This window comes from Topomyia yanbarensis, chromosome 2, assembly GCF_030247195.1.
Source record: "Topomyia yanbarensis strain Yona2022 chromosome 2, ASM3024719v1, whole genome shotgun sequence".
NCBI classification, from domain to species: Eukaryota; Metazoa; Arthropoda; class Insecta; order Diptera; family Culicidae; genus Topomyia; species Topomyia yanbarensis.
In genome coordinates, this window is record NC_080671.1 from 123,159,666 (window position 1) to 123,180,042 (window position 20,377).

Sequence of the window (20,377 nt, forward strand, 5' to 3'; positions counted from 1 at the left end):
TTGAAAAGTCGAAATACCGAGCGATTGCATAACCTTTCTCTATGAGAAAGGCAAAACTCTGAAAAACAAACTTATTCTATGTTTTACAAAAATACTCTATATTTTTATTTATTTATTTTATTTTTATTTAGATTCCATTGAACAAGCGCTCATTATTTTCGTAATTGATCATATTTCAATACCCACGAATAAAAAATATTTAATAAATCGTTCTTCTTTGAGTAATTTACCGTCAAATAAAAAAAATTCCAAAATTTTGCAAGAAATGGCAATTATTTTTTAATTAATTACTGAATAGAGATCTAATTGTAATAGCGATCGGAAATGTTCTAGGAATAATTAATAGGTCTTGCAATTGTCGATCAAATGATATTAAAATCATTAAAATCGGTAGAGTACAACTGGAGATATTTGTGATGAAGTGAAGGGACAATTTATTAAAATACAAAAACCGATTTTTTCGCAATATCTCAAAATCTGTTCCATACATAATTTTTTCAATCGCATTTTCGTTTTCAGCGGGCCATTTTACTATGGAAATGATAAAAATATTGTGAGGATACAAATCACTGTAAACTAGTGTAATAGCCAGGCTAGCCTAAAAATATTCACAAAAGCTATCCAACTTATTAAGAACGACATAATTAGCAGAGATAGCCATAAATTACTTCAAACGAGTATACCTCGAACGACGACAAAGACGTTTCCACCACCATCCGCCAAAAAATCGGCTTCATTTAACCAACTACTTCTCACTACACTCTGCAACATTTGGCGAGAGCGGAAATAGAAAATGCCAACGCACGTTTTCAATATCGCTCCGAAAGGTGCATAACCTGTTAACCGCTACCGGCTGCCAGCTGCTGGCTGCTACTGATTGGTAGTTGGTTGGAGCACAATTGTGATATACTGTGAACTGAAAAGAACTACCACCACCCGCGCCATCGTCGTCACACCGGATAACATGTGTGACGGTAGTGTAGCACGTCCCATCAAATCGAATCTCTGTCGATTCCGCCACCCGTTGCGCTGGTCTGGCTCGGCGACCACCATCAGGTACGGTGCGTGGAGCGTGAACTTCCGCACGACCGGCAAACTATTTGCGCATTCATAGGACGATGATGGAAGTCAAGATCCGATCGGGATGGCAATCCGTTCGCCATCCATCCATCCATCCAGCTGCTACGAGCGGCGGTGTAAATGGGTCCTAGCCAGCAGTTTCCTGGTGCTGGAATGGGGGGTGGGGTTTGGATTCTGCTCGAAATTTTTCAATTTGCATTTTACATTGACCGCGCCAGCCAGTCAACCGACCGCACAGAGCACATGTTGCACCTATATGTCATAACGGGAGAAGGCGCAACGATTAGAATAGCTGTCGCGTCCTATGTCTTGTGAAGGCAGAAATCGATTTCAGGGATGGGTGTTTTCTCGGCATCACGTATTGCGGAGATGGTTCGGTCGGAATACAGATGAAGTTTTACATCCGGTAAAATGCGTGTCAATGTGGTGTAGTATGTTGGAAAGGATATTAATCGAGCTTGATATCCTGATAGGTAGATAGAGGGGCGTTCTTTGGGGAATAGTCGATTTCAGTAATATCTGTGTTGACCAGTTATGGTGGTCAAAGTGGCAGAAATGGATTATTTAATTTTAGTAAATATATGATTTTGAGCACATATATAAATATAATCAGAAGTGAATTATTAAAATTTAGCGAGCGTATGCGGATTTTGTTGATAGGGCGGCGATAGGTTGAGTCATCGACGAACACATCGACCGATCTCACTAGCCCGTCTTCGCCTAGATTTTTTTTGTTAGGGGAAACTTTGCAACTGCGACCACTACTCAGGTTATCTCTTGTGGCTGCCCCTATTTGCTCTACATGTTACAAATTGTCCGAATCCAATGTAGTTGGAAGAGAGTTGTTTGTTTGTCCACATGTGTCGTCCCAACCGGGTAGTACATTATTAATGTAGCTAAGGATCCGTTTGGGACAGGTAATACCTCGTGAGGCGTCATAAGATGCCTTCCGAAGTATCGCTCCCTTCGAAGAAATAGTACACTGCACAATGGAGGAGAATATGTTCCGAGCTCTCGGGCTCGTAGTTACAGAATCGACAAATGTCATCTTGACTTTTGCCAATTTTTTTAGATGATACTTAGCAGGACAATGTTCCGTAAATAAATTTGTGATTATACGTAAATCTTAACGTTTAAGTTCCATTAGTTTTGTGGCTCTCGTTGTACCTGGCTGTATGAATTTCTTAGTTTGTCGAGCGCCTTCTACGTTACGCCAGTCGTTTAGTAGTTGGTCTCTTGCCCAAGCCGAAAGTTCTAGTTTGATAGCACAGCTAGATATACCTAGAAATGGTCCGACAAACATGTTTGATGAACAACGTCTGGCTAATTCGTCGGCCACTTCCTTACCCTCGGTTCTTTGGTAGCCAGGTACCCAGAATATCAGTCTGGCTCCAGGCATGGAATGGAGGGTAGACGAAGGCTATACCCATAGCGATCATTTAGCAATCCGCTTCAAGATCAACTATGGTGTGCAGCATCCGAGGGCGGGAGATCCCTGTCAGGTACGCGGGTGGAAGTCCAATCACTTCGACAGCGAAGCTTTCACCGCGGCCCTGGGACTGGAGGCCAACACCGACAGTCTAAGCGGGGATGCGCTGGTAGCCGTCCTGTCACGCGCGTGCGACGCCACTATGCCGAGAAAAACACTGCCAAGAAACGGTAGATGCCCGGTATACTGGTGGAGTGCCGAGATTGCAGCTCTACGGTCAGCCTGCCTCAGAGCTAGACGTAGGATGCAAAGAGCTCGCACCGAGGATGCAAGAGAGAACCGCCGTGAAGTGTTTAGAGCTGCGAAATTAGCCCTTAACAAGGCTATTAAAAGCAGCAAGAGAGCGTGTTTCGACAACCTGTGTGAGAGTGCCAACGCGAATCCGTGGGGTGACGCCTTCCGGATTGTGATGGCCAAGACCAAAGGGGGCTCCTCACCCCCAGAACGGTCTCCGGACCGGTTGGCAACGATTATCGAAGTACTCTTCCCGTCTCGAGCCACAAGCCCCTGGCCACCTGCACTACGAGACAGTGCAGGCACGGTCGAAATGGTGGCTCCAGTGACGAATGAAGAACTACTCGCAGTGGCTAAATCCCTAGCAATGAACAAAGCTCCAGGGCCGGATGGAGTTCCAAACAACGCTCTCAAGGCAGCGATCATAGCGAACCCGAACATGTTCAGGCTAGCTATGCAGAGATGCCTTGACGAGTGCCGTTTCCCCGACAGATGGAAAAGGCAGAAATTGGAGCTGTTGCCGAAGCCCGGGAAGCCGCCAGGCGACCCATCGGCGTACAGACCAATCTGTCTGATAGACACGACTGGCAAACTGCTTGAGAGGATCATCCTCAACAGGTTCACCCCGTACGCGGAAGGTACGGACGGTCTGTCAAGCAACCAGTTTGGCTTTCGGAAGGGTAAGTCCACAGTGGACGCTCTCAACTCAGTGATAAATACTGCCGAGATAACGATCCAACGAAAAAGGCGAGGTATTCGATACTGTGCGTTAGTGACACTTGACGTGAAGAACGCATTCAACAGCGCAAGCCATCGCGCTCTCGTTACACCGGCTTAGCCTACCGGTGGGTCTGTACCGGATCCTGGAAAGTTACTTCCAAAACCGCGTACTGCTATACGAGACCGATGCCGGTCAGAAAAGGGTTCCGATTACCGCCGGAGTCCCGCAGGGCTCGATCCTAGGCCCGGTGCTATGGAACCTCATGTATGACGGGGTTCTGAGACTGAAGTTCCCTCCTGGGGTCAAGATCGTCGGCTTTGCCGACGACGTAACCTTGGAGGTCTACGGGGAGTCAATTCCTGAGGTAGAACTAACCGCAGAACACGCGATTAGCACGGTGGAGGAATGGATGAGCGCGAGAGGCCTGGAGCTCGCTCATCATAAGACGGAGGTAGTTATCGTCAACAACCGCAAGTCGGCACAACATGCAGTTATCCATGTGGGAGAAGTCGCGATCACTTCACAGCGAAGTCTGAAGTCTCTCGGAGTCATTATAGACGACAAGCTGACCTTCGGCAGCCATGTCGACTATACGTGCAAGAGAGCGTCGACTGCTGTTGCGGCTCTATCGAGAATGATGTCCAACAGCTCAAAGGTGTGCGCCAGTAGACGTAGGTTACTGGCAAGCGTTGCCGTATCTATCCTCAGGTACGGCGGCCCGTCATGGTCAAGAGCACTGAGGGTAACCAGTTACCTACAGAAACTGGAGAGCACCTACCGCGTGATGTGCCTCAGAGTGATATCTGCCTACCGCACGGTATCACACGATGCATCCTGCGTGATAGCGAGCATGATGCCAGTCGGGTTGGTCATTCGGGAAGATGAGGAGTGCTTTGAGCTACGTGGAAATAGGGGAGCCCGCGAGCGCACCAGGGTGACCTCGGTCGCCAGATGGCAGCGTGAGTGGGACAACTCTTCGAAAGGTAGGTGGACCTACCGGCTGATACCTAGCATATCGAGCTGGGTGGGAAGACCCCATGGGGAAGTTCACTTCCACCTGACACAATTCCTGTCAGGCCATGGTTGTTTCCGTCAGTACCTCCACAGGTTCGGGCACGCGGAGGTCCCAGTCTGCCCGGACTGCCCAGGTGTAGATGAAACTGCCGAACACATACTGTTCGTATGTCATCGGTTCGACGTCGAAAGAAGAGCAATGCTTGACGTCTGTGGCTGGGACACAACCCCTGATACCCTTATTCAGCGGATGTGTCAAACGGTGGAGAAGTGGAACGCAGTCTCGGCTGCTACCATCCAGATTGCCAGTAGGCTACAGGTAATCTGGCGAACCGAGCAACAGACGATGGGCACGGCTAACTAGTGATTGGTTAGCTGGAGCAAAAAAAGGCCAAGCGCAAAAAAGGGAGTGACTGGTCTGTTCATGCCGAGGCAGGTTTGGTGCAGCGAATGGCAACCGCGTAAGGGGTAAACCCAGCCACCCCGAAGCAAGACAGAAGAGTGAGTGTATAGGCGTATAAGTGGACTGCCTCATGCCAAGACGGGAGGGTCGTAGCGTAGTATGTTGGAACTTAGCTATCGATGCCTCATGGCGTGGCAGAGGAGTGAAAGGGTGAGCATCCAAGTCAGTCTCACAGGTTGGTAGAGGCTAGCACAAAAGTCAGCCTAGCAAGGAATGAAAAAGGTGAGCACACAAGTCAGCCTCGCATGGTATGTCAGAAGTGGGGCCTACGAAAAATGTCCCACATGGGATGCCAGGGGAAGTGACAAAGGTACAATAGAGTGGCACGATTGAGAGTGAATCAGGTGATCTGGTGAGCACCCAAGTCAGCCTCACATGGTATGTGTGGAGCGAGCACAAAAGTAAGCCTAGCAAGGAACGAGTAAGGTGAGCACACAAGTCAGCCTCGCATGGAACGTAAAAGGTGAGCACAAAAGTCAGCCTCATGTGGGAGTGTTTGAGAGTGAATCAAAGTGCGATTGAGAGAGCACCCAAGTAAGCCTCATACAGGATGTATGAACGCGTGAGTGAGAGTGAATGAGTACATTTAGTACAGCCATCCCCCCAGAAGTAAAACCGAGAGGTAGTTCCTGGGAGGAACGATGGCGGAGCCAAATGGAGTTTAGTCGATATTAATGGCTGGTCACCATTCGTGTCCGACACGCCCCCAGTGCACCCCGTGTGGTAGATTGGACCCTACCAATAGCACGTGTACTGGGCTAGGACATAAAGGTCTTCTCCATTGTAAAAAACCTGTTTTAATCCACCTAGCGGTGCAATTGTGCCTTTCTCATTACTCTAAACTATGGCACGGAGGCTTTTTATGTTCAACATAATTGTGGAAATGTCCATTACATTCTTAGTACACTTTGCACTTATACACAATGGCATGCCAGCCACGAACTTGATGAGCTACGTGTCGACGGTGAAACACTTGAAACAAAAAAATATCATACTCCATTAGCCTAATCATCATTAGATCAATGTTATCTGCTTGCTAACTCATTTTGTCATGCGGGGCTGGGTATGTGAAGAGGGCGAAAGTCCCATGAACGAACGACTCCCCAGCTTAAATTGGTATGCTTTGTGATACAGTGGTGGTTTAAAGATGATGGGGTTGAAAGGGAGGGGTATGAGGGCTGGATGGGGTGGTGGTCTGAGGGGTGATTTAAGGAGATTTTTAAAGGAGGGGCGCGAACAGTATAGGGGGGCGGGGGTGTAACCCCTCTCCGTAAACCATCAACTACGCCCCTGTTAAAATCCAGAAACCCTAAACGAGTCGAAAAAAAAATTTGGCCGGGATTAGGTTGACGTTTTTCAGAGTGATTGCATAACCTTTCTATATGAGAAAGGCAAAAATGTACCAAAATCCAAAAAAGTGAATCGTAGTCAAATTTTTTTTTTCGAGTTTGCATCAAATCTCGACGTTTCATGCACCTTGAACACATTTAGCATCAAAAATAAAAATTCTATTTTTAATTTTTCCTATAGTTTATATGAGAAATTTCTGTGTGGCCGCACTCTGAAACCCGTAATTCCGGAACCAGAATTCCGATCGATCCAAAATTCAATAGCAGCCGATGGGAAGGTTGCACCTTTCATTTGAGACTAAGTTTGGGCAAATCGGTCCAGCCATCTCTGAGAAAAATGAGTGACATTATTTGACACATACGCACATACATACACACACACACATACACACACATACACACACATACACACACATACACACACACATACACACACACATACATACATACACACACACATACAGACTTTTTCCGATCTCGACGAACTGAGTCGAATGGGATATGACACTCGGCCCTCCGGGCCGGGATTAGGTTGACGTTTTTCAGAGTGATTGCATAACCTTTCTATATGAGAAAAGCAAAAATGGTAAAAAAAGTTTGGCCCTCATCAAAAGACAGTCTAGATCATTTTTGGAAAAAACAAAGTATGCAAAGTAGCTTTTTGTCACAAAGTCTTCATGAACAGAAAGTTTCATTAAAATCTGAGAGGGTGCTGCCAACATTTGTTCGAGTTGGCGCGAAATTCGCCAGTGAGGTTTAAAAAGCTTCAATAGCTTGGTATTTATAGTGTCTGCAATGTGTGGGACTTACTTTCGTGCCCATCTATTAAACACACTCCTTACTCCTCTTCCGCCTTTTCCCCCAAGGGAACTACATCAAAGTTTGCTTCGTGAGAGGGGGGGGGGGGAGATCTCTTTCATCGCACCTCTTTCGTTTGCTTACGAGTTTTCCGCAGTTAACTCGGAGCCTCGCTTGATCTATGAAATGAAATGAGCTACCACCTGACTTTCCACTTCCTTTCCGTTATTCTCTCCATTTATTACGCTATTTAGATCATACTGCATACTTTAGCAATTTAGCTCCGAATATCACTCGAATATTCCTCGGAGCTAAATTTGCTCCGGTTCCCGTGAGTCATTTGGCTCCCAGCTTATCGCGATCTACTCGAATAATCCCCGGCGGTGAATATATTCTACTCCGATTGTGAATTCCTCGGTGGTTGATTTCTCCCGATAATGCTTGATTTCATGAGCCGTTTAGCTCCCGGCTTCGTCAGTGCCGCCTCAGATCAGATCAGAAGAACAGATGTAAATATTAATAAAAAACCTGTTTTAATCCACCTAGCGGTGCAATTGTGCCTTTCTCATTTCTCTAAACTATGGCACGGAGGCTTTTTATGTTCAACATAATTGTGGAAATGTCCATTACATTCTTAGTACACTTTGCACTTATACACAATGGCATGCCAGCCACGAACTTGAGTTGACGGTGAAACACTTGAAATAAAAAAATATAATACTCCATTAGCCTAATCAGCATTAGATCAATGTTATCTGCTTGCTAACTCATTTTGTCATGCGGGGGTGGGTATGTGAGGAGGGCGAAAGTCCCATGAACGAACGACTCCCGAGCTTAAATTGGTATGCTTTGTGATATAGTGGTGGTTTAAAGATGACGGGGTTGAAAGGGAGGGGTATGAGGGCTGGATGGGGTGGTGGTCTGAGGGGTGATTTAAGGAGATTTTTAAAGGAGGGGCGCGAACAGTATAGGGGGGCGGGGGTGTAACCCCTCTCCGTAAACCATCAACTACGCCCCTGTTAAAATCCAGAAACCCTAAACGAGTCGAAAAAAAAATTTGGCCGGGATTAGGTTGACGTTTTTCAGAGTGATTGCATAACCTTTCTATATGAGAAAGGCAAAAATGTGCCAAAATCCAAAAAAGTGAATCGTGGTCAATTTTTTTTTCGAGTTTGCATCAAATCTCGACGTTTCATGCACCTTGAACACATTTAACATCAAAAATAAAAATTCTATTTTTAATTTTTCCTATAGTTTATATGAGAAATTTCTGTGTGGCCGCACTCTGAAACCCGTAATTCCGGAACCAGTATTCCGATCGATCCAAAATTCAATAGCAGCCGATGGGAAGGTTGCACCTTTCATTTGAGACTAAGTTTGGGCAAATCGGTCCAGCCATCTCTGAGAAAAATGAGTGACATTATTTGACACATACGCACATACATACACACACACACACATACACACACACATACACACACACATACACACACACACATACACACACACATACACACACACATACATACATACACACACACATACAGACTTTTTCCGATCTCGACGAACTGAGTCGAATGGGATATGACACTCGGCCCTCCGGGCCGGGATTAGGTTGACGTTTTTCAGAGTGATTGCATAACCTTTCTATATGAGAAAGGCAAAAATGTGCCAAAATCCAAAAAAGTGAATCGTGGTCAATTTTTTTTTCGAGTTTGCATCAAATCTCGACGTTTCATGCACCTTGAACACATTTAACATCAAAAATAAAAATTCTATTTTTAATTTTTCCTATAGTTTATATGAGAAATTTCTGTGTGGCCGCACTCTGAAACCCGTAATTCCGGAACCAGTATTCCGATCGATCCAAAATTCAATAGCAGCCGATGGGAAGGTTGCACCTTTCATTTGAGACTAAGTTTGGGCAAATCGGTCCAGCCATCTCTGAGAAAAATGAGTGACATTATTTGACACATACGCACATACATACACACACACACATACACACACACATACACACACACATACACACACACATACACACACATACACACACACATACATACATACACACACACATACAGACTTTTTCCGATCTCGACGAACTGAGTCGAATGGGATATGACACTCGGCCCTCCGGGCCGGGATTAGGTTGACGTTTTTCAGAGTGATTGCATAACCTTTCTATATGAGAAAGGCAAAAATGTGCCAAAATCCAAAAAAGTGAATCGTGGTCAATTTTTTTTTCGAGTTTGCATCAAATCTCGACGTTTCATGCACCTTGAACACATTTAACATCAAAAATAAAAATTCTATTTTTAATTTTTCCTATAGTTTATATGAGAAATTTCTGTGTGGCCGCACTCTGAAACCCGTAATTCCGGAACCAGTATTCCGATCGATCCAAAATTCAATAGCAGCCGATGGGAAGGTTGCACCTTTCATTTGAGACTAAGTTTGGGCAAATCGGTCCAGCCATCTCTGAGAAAAATGAGTGACATTATTTGACACATACGCACATACATACACACACACACATACACACACACACATACACACACACATACACACACACATACACACACACATACACACACACATACATACATACACACACACATACAGACTTTTTCCGATCTCGACGAACTGAGTCGAATGGGATATGACACTCGGCCCTCCGGGCCGGGATTAGGTTAACGTTTTTCAGAGTGATTGCATAACCTTTCTATATGAGAAAGGCAAAAAGAGAGAGCCAAGTCTCGCCTGCCTCATAACATGTTTGTGCAATGAAGGTAGATGAAGCATGGCTTCCATAGCTGTAGTGGGTGTTGATTTCATAGCGCCTGTGATAGAGAGGCAGACTAGCCTCTGAACTTTAGTTAGTTTAGTTTGGGCGGTCTTTTGCTTAACTTTGAGTCACCACACAATGGAGGAATAAGTTAGTCGTGGTCTGGCGATGGACGTGTAGGACCAGTAAGCCAACTTGATTTTAGTTCCACTGAGAGCTGGGGGAACACCTAGATAAACAGCTGTTATTTTCCCCAACTTCCAATGGGGTGGTGGCTGGATGCGATCATGAAGCAGAACTATCATGCCGATGCAGATATTTGGCATGGTTATTTTTCCGAGGCTGTAGCGTGTTAAGATGATCTCTTAACTTGAAATTGAGCTTGACGCTCCCTACGATACGTTTGAGGTGCGACTTGACTGCCGCTTCCCAAAGTCCGCCAAACTCGGGGGCATCCGGCGGGATAAAGTGCCACTCGATTTCTCGTGTGTGACAAAATTGCTCGATGCGTTGAACCTCTTTCCGATCACGAAACTGATTGTAGATCTCGCGCATATCGTGGTTTCCTCCCTTAAAATTTGTGGCGTTGTCGGAATGCAATTCTTGAATGCATCCTCTGCGACTGATGAACCTTCTCAAGGATTCCACAAAAGGCGTCGGTGCTGAGGTCGGATACTGCCATACCATACAGACATATACGGTTTATATGCCTTTACGAGAGCGGGGCGTCGCGATCCTAGTTTAACCCAGAATGGACCGGCCAAGTCAACGCCGGTGAATGCGAAGGACGGTGACAGAAAAACTCTCGCGGAGGGCCCAGTTGCCCATCAATTGAGTCGTGTCGGTTGGATTGCATCGAAAGCATCTCACACAACGCCACGTGATTTGCCTGATAGTGGATCGAGCCTTTAGTAGCCAGTATCGCTGCCGCGTGCCGTTCATCAACCCACTTTGACCGATGTGAAGTAGCTCAACGTGCATTTCATGGATCATCATATGCACCAGAGGGTCCTTGTCCGGCAGTATGATAGGATGTCGGCTTTCGAAAGGGAGTTGTGAGTGGTCTAAGCTAAGTAGTCCGTCTTGGAAGATAGGTCGGAGGTTGCCAACCAGTTTGCAGGGTTGTTTGTTTATAACTCGATGAATTTTATCCCCCAGGTGGATGATCTGGATCATTTTGATTGTAGCCTCCTTTGATTTGCGCATTTCACGAACGGTCAAATTTCGACGAGTTTCACGTTCGACAGACTTCTTACGGAAGTTGTCGACAAACCACAGGATGTAATCGATGACTCGTTGCAGTTTTCGAAAGCTATTGTATCGAGAAAAAATTGGAAGTGGTTCGATTTTCACGGTGGGTGCGGCTAGGACTACTTCCATTTCTTGCAAATCTGTATCTGGAACGTCTGCAGCCGGTTGAATCTGATAGACGACGTACGCGAGGATTCTTTCAACGGCACTTGGGGCTCACGTTCTTCGGGTGGCACGTTTTGGAGGAACTCTAAGGAATTGGAACACCATTTGTGAATGGGAAAGCCACCGCGTGCCAACAGCTGTTTCAGTTGCCGTTGTGCTTCGATAGCTTCCGACACCGATTCAGCACCTGATAGCATATCGTCCACGTAGATCTCGTTTTTCATTATTTCGGCTAGAATCGGGTAATCATCCTTCTCTTCCGCAGCCAATTGTGCCAGGCACCGCGTTGCTTGGTATGGCGCCGATGCTGTGCCATAAGTAACGGTGTCCAACGGTGTGCAACAGTTGCGACATTCGTTCACGCTAGAAGATTCGTCAATAGTGTTTATGTTCAGGTGCCATCGGAATCTGACGATACGTTTTGGAAATGCCTGCTGTGTAAGCTACTTTATGGGTGCGAAATCGAAGCATGATGGAGTACAGCTCGCTTTGCACTACCGGACCGCACAGTGGTCGCAATGGTACCAAAACGTGCGTTTAATTAATGGTGCTCTAGGAGTTGATTTTAGCGCTTTGGTGTGTTAGAAACACTTTTTCAGAATGGAAGCCCCCTTCTTTTGATGTAAACTGAATTGTGATTAATCCACCTAAAAGTGAGATAGAAAATTTATTTCCACTAACTTTTAAGATAGAGGCACGATGTCAATGACAAAGTTATAGTAAATTTTACTGCGAGAAAACTTGTTGAATATGCAAACTCTCCCAAATGTAATGGTGTTGAGATAAAGCACGTTGTTTGTGGGAGGCACCCAAAAAATCATTTTTTCATTATAACTTTTTTCTGAGATTTTTGCAATTCTTCAGATGTTCTATGAAGTTGTTAAAATTAAGAAATTGCAGATATTTGTCGAAGACATCAACATTTTTTATTTCAAAATTTAAGAGTTATTAAATAAAGTGGGTTAAAAATACCGCCATTTTGAATGACAATTACTAAGAGATGTGGAAATATGTGGAAGACATTTCGATTCTATGAGAAAGACAGTGACAAGTACTATAAGAAAAAATACTACTTACAACGGGCATCCACCGGCCTGTATACAAAAAATACTTTCCGGCAATGCATGTTTTTCATTTTGTAACAAAATAAGTATGATTTTTTCAGCATAAATTTTTTAGCGATTTTTTTCTATGTGTCGAATATTCTAAAAAATCATTGAGAGTAATAAATACACATATAAATCGTGAACTTTGAATTTCTGTTATCTGAAACTATTCATAAATTAACAGGATTTGGAAAGTGAACACTAGAGACGTCTAAAAAGGTTTACTGCATTTTTATGAGTATGAACCATAGCAAAGAGTATTAGATATCATTTTCACGAAACGACTGTGTAGTCAGAGTTGCTACTTAGGATTCTTATGAGGGGTCTCAGAAGCTCGGCTAGTTACAGTTCCCTAGTTTCAATGAATTTGTAATTCGAAATACAAATGATCGAGCGTTTTCGGGCTTTTGATTCTCTCACTGGTAAAACGACAAAAAAGAGGCTCTTGGTTTCATTGGGTCTTAGAAGCGATGCTTTATGAAGTCACAATTTTCGCTTGCCTTTTTGAGGTTTAATTTCAAATATTTAAGCATTCAATCGTGCTTGTAAAAGAATTATTGACAATTCCGGCCACGTAATCGTTTCATGAAAACGGCATATAGGGTAGACGAGCCCTTATCCATCTCATTAGTCGGGATGTCACAATATTTCGTTGATAACTCGACTTAGAGTGACTGGATTGCGCTTAAGTATCACCAACTTTCCTTCGTTCCTAAGAAGCAGTACAGTTAGACTTTTTGAGCTAATGCGTTGAATAGAGATAGCAAATACTTCTCTAACTAATGAGTTCCAATGTGTGGGATGAATAGAGGAGCTAAGATGAATTAGGGCGCAGTAACCCTAATACTGTTTGTAATGGTTTTTATTCTTGTAAAGACAGCCAAAAATTTTTGCGCATTTTTAGTTGATCACTTTTGTTGTTGTGCTAGTTTAGGAATAATTCGTAAGTTGGAGACTACAGAGCTGAGAGTTTTGGATTCATATGTGTACTTTGACATTTCCAAAGATTTTTTTAGAATATTCGTAGAATAAAATAATACATAGAATTAATTGCTATAAAAAGTTATGCTTAAAATGTCGTAATTATTTTGTTACAAAATGAAAAACATGCATTGCCGGAAAGTATTTTTTATATACAGGCCGGTGGATGCTCGTTGTGAGTAGTATTTTTGCTTATAGTACTTATCACTGTCTTTCTCATAGAATCGAAATGTCTTCCACATATTTCCACATCTCTTAGTAACTGTCATTCAAAATGGCGGTATTTTTAACCCACTTTATTTAATAACTCTTAAGTTTTGAAATAAAAAATGTTGACGTCTTCGACAAATATCTGCAATTTCTTAATTTCAACAACTTCATAGAACATTTGAAAAATTACAAAAATCTCAGAAAAAAGTTTTAATAAAAAAATGATTTTTTGGTGCCTCCCACAAACAACGTGCTTTATCTCAACACCATTACATTTTGGAGAGTTTGCATATTCAACAAGTTTTCTCGCAGTAGAATTTACTATAACTTTGTCATTGACATTGTGCCTCTATCTTAAAAGTTAGTGGAAATAAATTTTCTATCTCACTTTTAGGTGGATTAATCACAATTCAGTTTACATCAAAAGAAGGAGGCTTCCATTCTGAAAAAGTGTTTCTAACACACCAAATCGCTAAAATCAACTCCTAGAGCACCATTAATTAAACGCACGTTTTGGTACCATTGCGACCACTATGCCCTGCGCTGAAGCCTCAAAAGCAGAGATGGATTTTACGGCCCACTACAGTTTTCACGTGTGTCTGTGTTCCGAGCGAAGTCGCGCAGAACTACATGGTGCGATTAAGGCCTACTTCTCACTGGACAGCATTTCAGTAATGAACTCTCCCACTTCTGTCGAAAGACGATGAGCGAGTAAAGAAACTGCTAGGCTCTCTAACACACGTGAAGGAAATGGATTCGAATCAGGACTACTTTGACGGTACGACGATGCTCGACTGCCAGACATTAATTCAATGGACATGCGATGATTGATATTGTTGGAGAAGCGAATGAAGAGCGACCCGGATTTGGCTGAATTGTTGAACCAGAAAATACTAGACTATGAGAGAAACGGATATATTGACAAGCTAAATAAAAGCCAACTATCGGAAGAATTTCCACGAGTCTGTTATCTTCCCATATTACCCGTTGTGAACACTAACATGTCTAGAAAACTACGAATAGTAAGGGACGCACCTGCCAAGGTTACAGGAGCATCTCTGAATACCTTCCTGCTAACCGGTCCGGACCAGCTCAATTCTCTTTGCTCTGTCCTACATTATTTTCGAGAGTTTCGAATTGCCATTACAGGTGTTACTCGAAAAATATTCCACCAAGTCTTGGTGGACAGGAACGATCAACAATGTCAGAGGTTCCTGTGGCGTGATGGCGGTCGTAGTCCAGACGTCTACGTAATGAAGGTTATGACATTCAGGGCTAACTGTTAGCCGAGTTCCGCTAAGTATGTGAAGAATCACAATGCGCAACGATTCCAGAAACAAGGCGGCTGAGACAATTGTCAAAGAAGATTTGTCGACGAAATGCTGCCCAGTGAGGATTCTGAAGAAGAAGCGGTGAAGCTCGCGAAGAATGTTCGCTACGTTTATGCGGAGGCTAGGTTTGAAATACACAACAGGTTATCATACTCACAAAGAGTACCGGAAGAGCTTAAATCCAGACCGGATGAAAAGGGCTTAAACCCATCGGAAGAGATGGGACGACCAGATTAAATCCGAATAGTACGATAAGAGTTCTCCCACACGTGGAAAAGGTCAGGGTGCCGAGGTGTTATCGAATAAAGACCGGCGTAGAAGCGCAGGATGTGATGCAACTTCATGTGTTCGTGGGTGCCTCGAAGAACAGATTAGCTGCAGTTGCGTATCTGCGGTTTGACGAGAATAGTAAAGTGGAGTGTGCGCTTATCGGAGCGAAGACACGGGTAGACCTATTGCGTTTGTGTCGATTTCAACACTAGAACTTCAGCGATATTTGGAACCCGTTTGGCGAACGATGTCATGGAGACACACAAGCTCGAACCCACGCAAAGATTCTTCTCGTCGGACTCACGCGATATTCTCTGCTCGATTAACTTCGATCACCGTAAATGCAGCCAGTTCGTAGCAGTGCGAGTCAGTGATTTATTGGAGATGACTTAACCGAACGAGTGGAACTGGATTCCGTCAAAATCAAACGTATCGGATAACACCACGAAGTGGCCGAAGCTTCCAGATTTATCACCAGAAAGCCGATGGTTCCGTGATCTGGAATTTTTGTGGAAGTCAAGAGCGCAGTGGCCTGTCACAATATCGCCATTCGGTCAAACTGCGGAAGAGAAGCGTCTGCATGTGCTCCACCACTCTGCACAGTGTTCTCTGTTTCGGTGGGAAGATTTCTCGAAGTGGAAAAGGTTGAATCGTCTCGTAGCGTTCGTTAAAAGATATCCAGAAAATCTTCTAAGGAAACCGTTAGGAAAGCCCATTGCAAACGGTCCACTGACTCAAGTGGAGCTTAAGGAGGCAGAGCTGTTAATTCAGAAGCAAGTGCAAGATGCTGAGTTTGCTGTAGACATAGAGCGATTGAAGAAAGCGAACCCTGTGCCGTGGAAAAGAGTGCCTACCGAAGAATAACTCTCTATACGGTCTCAGTCCCACACTGGACGAAGATGGACTGCTGCAAATGAATGGTTGTATAGACACTTGCAAATTTGCAGAGGAGTGTATAAATCACCCGATACTGTTGCCGAAACGTCATTCAGTAAAAGATCTCATCTTCGCGACCATCCACCAGCATTACTGCCACATGAATCACCAGATCATGCTCAACGAAGTTCCCAGTAGTTTCTACGTGCCTCAGCTCCATTCTGCAATGCCAACTGCACCACAAATGTCTGCTCTTCTGCCTATGCGATTGAAAACATTCTGTCCTCCGTTCTCATATGTCGGCATCGATTATTTTGTGAATATGTATGTAGTTGTCGGGCGGGACCCCTTACCATCAGAAACTTCAATGCAAGAAGAGGTACCCCAGTAGAAATAATCAGCGATCGTGGAACCAGTTTTATCGGTGCTAGCAGAGAACTAAAAGAAGAGCTGACTAGTCAGCTAAGACTAAATCGCTGAATCTTCTTCAGATTTCTAAAGGCTTCACTGATAATATAAATTCGTAAATATAATGAAATCGATCATACACGAATTCATTCGTCGTTTTCTGCAACGAAGTATTTTCGTGCATTCTAAATAGTATGTTTCGTTCATTTCATGAACAAGAATGGCCGCTTAGTGAACGAAATCTTTCGTAAATTTTACACGTTTAATGTATACTGCACGAATATTATCGTTGATAACGACATCATTTTTCGTGAATGAAACGAAATGTTTTGTTTATTTTAATAAACGTGCGTGTATATTACGAACGATTTCGTTGGTCGCACGAATTCATTTCGTTTGTCTTAGAAAAGTGTTCGTATTTATTATCCTCTTATTGTTTTCAGTCGATCTTTTGGGATCGATGTTTGACAACATAGATTTTTTTATTTAAGAAAATCGATGTGGCCAAATCGATTTTATTGTGGTACGAAGAAATGGCCGCTTCATGAACGAAATTTTTCGTAAATTACTAAATTGCACGAATGTAATCGTTGATAACGACATTATTTTTCGTGAACGAAACGAAATGTTTCGTGTATTTTAATAAATGTTTATGTATATGATGAACGATTTCGTTGGTCGCACGATTTCGTTTCGTTCATCTTAGGAAAGTTTTCGTATTCATTAGCATATTATTTTTTCAATCGATATTTTAGGATCGATGTTTGATAGCAACGATTTTTTCAATTAAGTAAAAGGATCGATCTGGCAAAATCAATTTTAATTCAACCTGCTCCCTTCTATTGAGGACTAAAAAGATTGTGATATGAAGAAATGGTCGCTTGATGAACGAAAGTTTTCGTGAATTTTACTTATTTAGTGTACATTGCACGAATGCTGTCGTTGAAAACGACATTAATTTTCGTGAATGAAACGAAATGTTTTGTTTATTTTAATAAACGTCTATGTATATTACGAACAATCTCGTTGGTCGCACGAATTCATTTCGTTCATCTAAGAGAAGTTTTCGTATTTAATAGCATATTCCTTTACACTGCTCCGGCAGAGAAAAACTCAAAATTATTCATACAAAACCATCGAGCATCGAGTTTGCGATGGCTCAACTGAATCCGTACTGCCCCAGATTCTGGATCAACTAGAAGCGGAAGAGGTTTAGAAAATCTTCCTGAAACCGGCGGACACGGAGACGGCTACTAAATAGCCAGATCGAGACCGTCGTGAACATCAACAATTATCTGACGTATAGCAACAATGACTCCATATTCTACCTCTATTGAAGCTCTGTTGACGTTGATGGTTCGACGAATGGTGCTCGTAAATATTATAAAGATATTCATATATAGCAGCGAACAATTCGTTTCCCGAACGAAGCTGTGTCGTAATAAGCCAACGAAAGTCGTTTCGTGGTTTTCACGAAAAACTCGTAATAAAGAATAAATGTGTTTCAATAGAACTACGAACGATTCATTATATGTACGAAAAATTCGTATATTTTATGAAAATTATCTGTACGAAACTAATGCATAGCGATTTACAAATATATTCTATCAGTGTTGACGGAACGGTTCTCGGCTGTTACCGTAAGCTCGAAAGGTTCGCTCGGACAAGATAAGGGTTTTGCTAGCCAACTTAAAGCATGTAAACGATATTGCTTGCTGTGATAATGTTTATATTCCAGCGGTAAGGGTAGAGATGGAAGGCGTCGTCAACGATGAGAGTTTGACAAGTGATGATCTGCTGCAGTACGGGGTTGGCTGTTTTAGCTACCGCTTATTTCAACCGCCGAGAACGCACTCAGCAGTAGTTGCGGAGGATGGTTAAAAAATAAATCCTTAATCAAACTCTTATCGGGTCTAGAAAAGTTAAAAAATGAAAAAAAAATAATTAAATAAGTATTGACTATATGTATATAACAACATGCTCAATATCTCCTTAATTTGTTCGAATAATCTACAACCTTGTAAAATTTGCACTTTAATGTTAAGCTACTCCTACTACCAAAAATATTTGCAAGTTAATCCGTTTGGTTTCGAAATGTTTGACAATCAACTGCCAAGCGAAATCCTACCCGGAGGTCTGCCTGGAAAAAAAACACACAACCGCTTGGCTGTATGCAACGGGGCCGAAGCGTAACCCGGTAGCAAAACGGTGGTAGCCCGTGAACAATCCCACGATGAATTTTTTATCCCATTTCCATAATCTGATTCGCCTGTTATTGCCAATTCTTTTCGCTGACTTATTTGTGCCCAATCTCGACCGGAATACGATCAGAACCGACCAGCAAGCTGACCTGCACGTCAGTACAAACCCATTCAAGACCAGCGATATTTCCCTGGTGTACAGCGAAAGGTGTTTAAAATACGTTCAAACCAATCTGCTGTCAATGTTCCAACTCCCACCGTTAACAGGTTAAAATTCTGCTTGCTGCTGCCTTCCGAGAGCTACTGTGCATTTACATTTTCTTACACTTCTTAGTGCATTAATTTATATATTATTGACACCTTTCGCGATTCTGTTTACCCCCCGCCCCATTCGATCCCCCGCAGAACCGCTCCAATTTACGTCCACGGAATGACAACGCCTTCGGTGCCGGATTAAGTGCACCTCGGTGAGCAGCAAAACTTCGAATGCTTATGACATTCAGCGCTTTGCATTCTGCTTCGGATATTTCTTAATCCTGTTCTTATTAAATCGTTTGTGGTTCACTAGCGCAAGCTGCAGCACTGAGTGTGGCGAAAAAAACAAACCACAATGATGCAGCGTGAAAAACAGTAATAAGATCTTGTTGAGAGAAAAACAACAAAACGAAAATAAAAGCGACTGAAAAAAACTGCGAAATTAAGATTGAAACAATGAAGGACCCGATGCTGGTCCTATTGTTGTTGTTCTACGTTTTGCTCCCGAATGCGTTGACCGGAATCTGGACTGCAGCAGTCTGCTGAACTAATCTGCATTTTAATCAATATTTAAATCATTTTGCTTCGTTCACTTGCCTCGTTTCCGCTGTGGCTGCGCTTCCACTTATTAATTGACGTTTAAATTGGAATAAATTAAAAGTTATGTTTTCATTAGGAAAACGAAAAGCCAACTTGTCCGGTTTAACTTGCGCTCTAGTGCCGGCGTCTGTGATTTGTGTAGATTGGGTGGTTTATTGGACCAGGACTGGCTGTTTCTTTTCTATGGGCAATTGAATATGTCATGTTTTTGTATCGGTGATCATTTGAAACGAACCGTATCAATGAGATCTGTAGGAAGTAATTTGTGATGTAATTTTTTATAGGTACCGTTTCATTTAGTTCTTTTAACCCTCTGCTGCCCAACCCTGTCGTTTGGAGGGGTTAAGCAAAATCGTTGTAGAATATTTAATACACTCATTGATGTTGTCAATCTCACTAAAAGCACTCCACAACATTTGGTTTACAGTATTACGGCACTATAAATTAATATGAATTAACTTGAAATATATTTGTTTCAGATAAGCTAAAAATGGTTCTGGAAGACTTTGTCGAAGACCTATATCCACACAACGCCGCGCGACTTATCACACTTCACAGTTTCTTGTATAGTATACATGAGGATACTGAATCATTTTCCAGATTCTATGCCAAGCCGTCTTCGTGAATTTACGGGACATGCTGGGACCGATTACGGAGGACATTGCAGAGGAAACTCAATTACCTCAACTTTGTTATATAACCTTCGGTAATCGGTAGTTTTATGTCAGAAAGGGAGTGTATGCACACCAAAAAATTATGAATTTTATCATTGACGTAATTGTAAATA

General features: G+C 43.0%; 1 protein-coding gene across 1 annotated transcript in view; it reads left to right on the plus strand.

Annotated features, from left to right (window-relative positions):
* The first annotated feature begins 14,399 nt into the window (after positions 1-14,399).
* The window catches only part of LOC131679706 (netrin receptor unc-5-like), a 176,149-nt gene continuing 170,171 nt past the window's right edge, over positions 14,400-20,377 (plus strand). The window contains exon 1 of the mRNA XM_058960441.1: positions 14,400-14,427. Within this exon, the coding sequence (XP_058816424.1) occupies positions 14,400-14,427 (28 nt within the window). The remainder of the gene's footprint in view (positions 14,428-20,377) is intronic.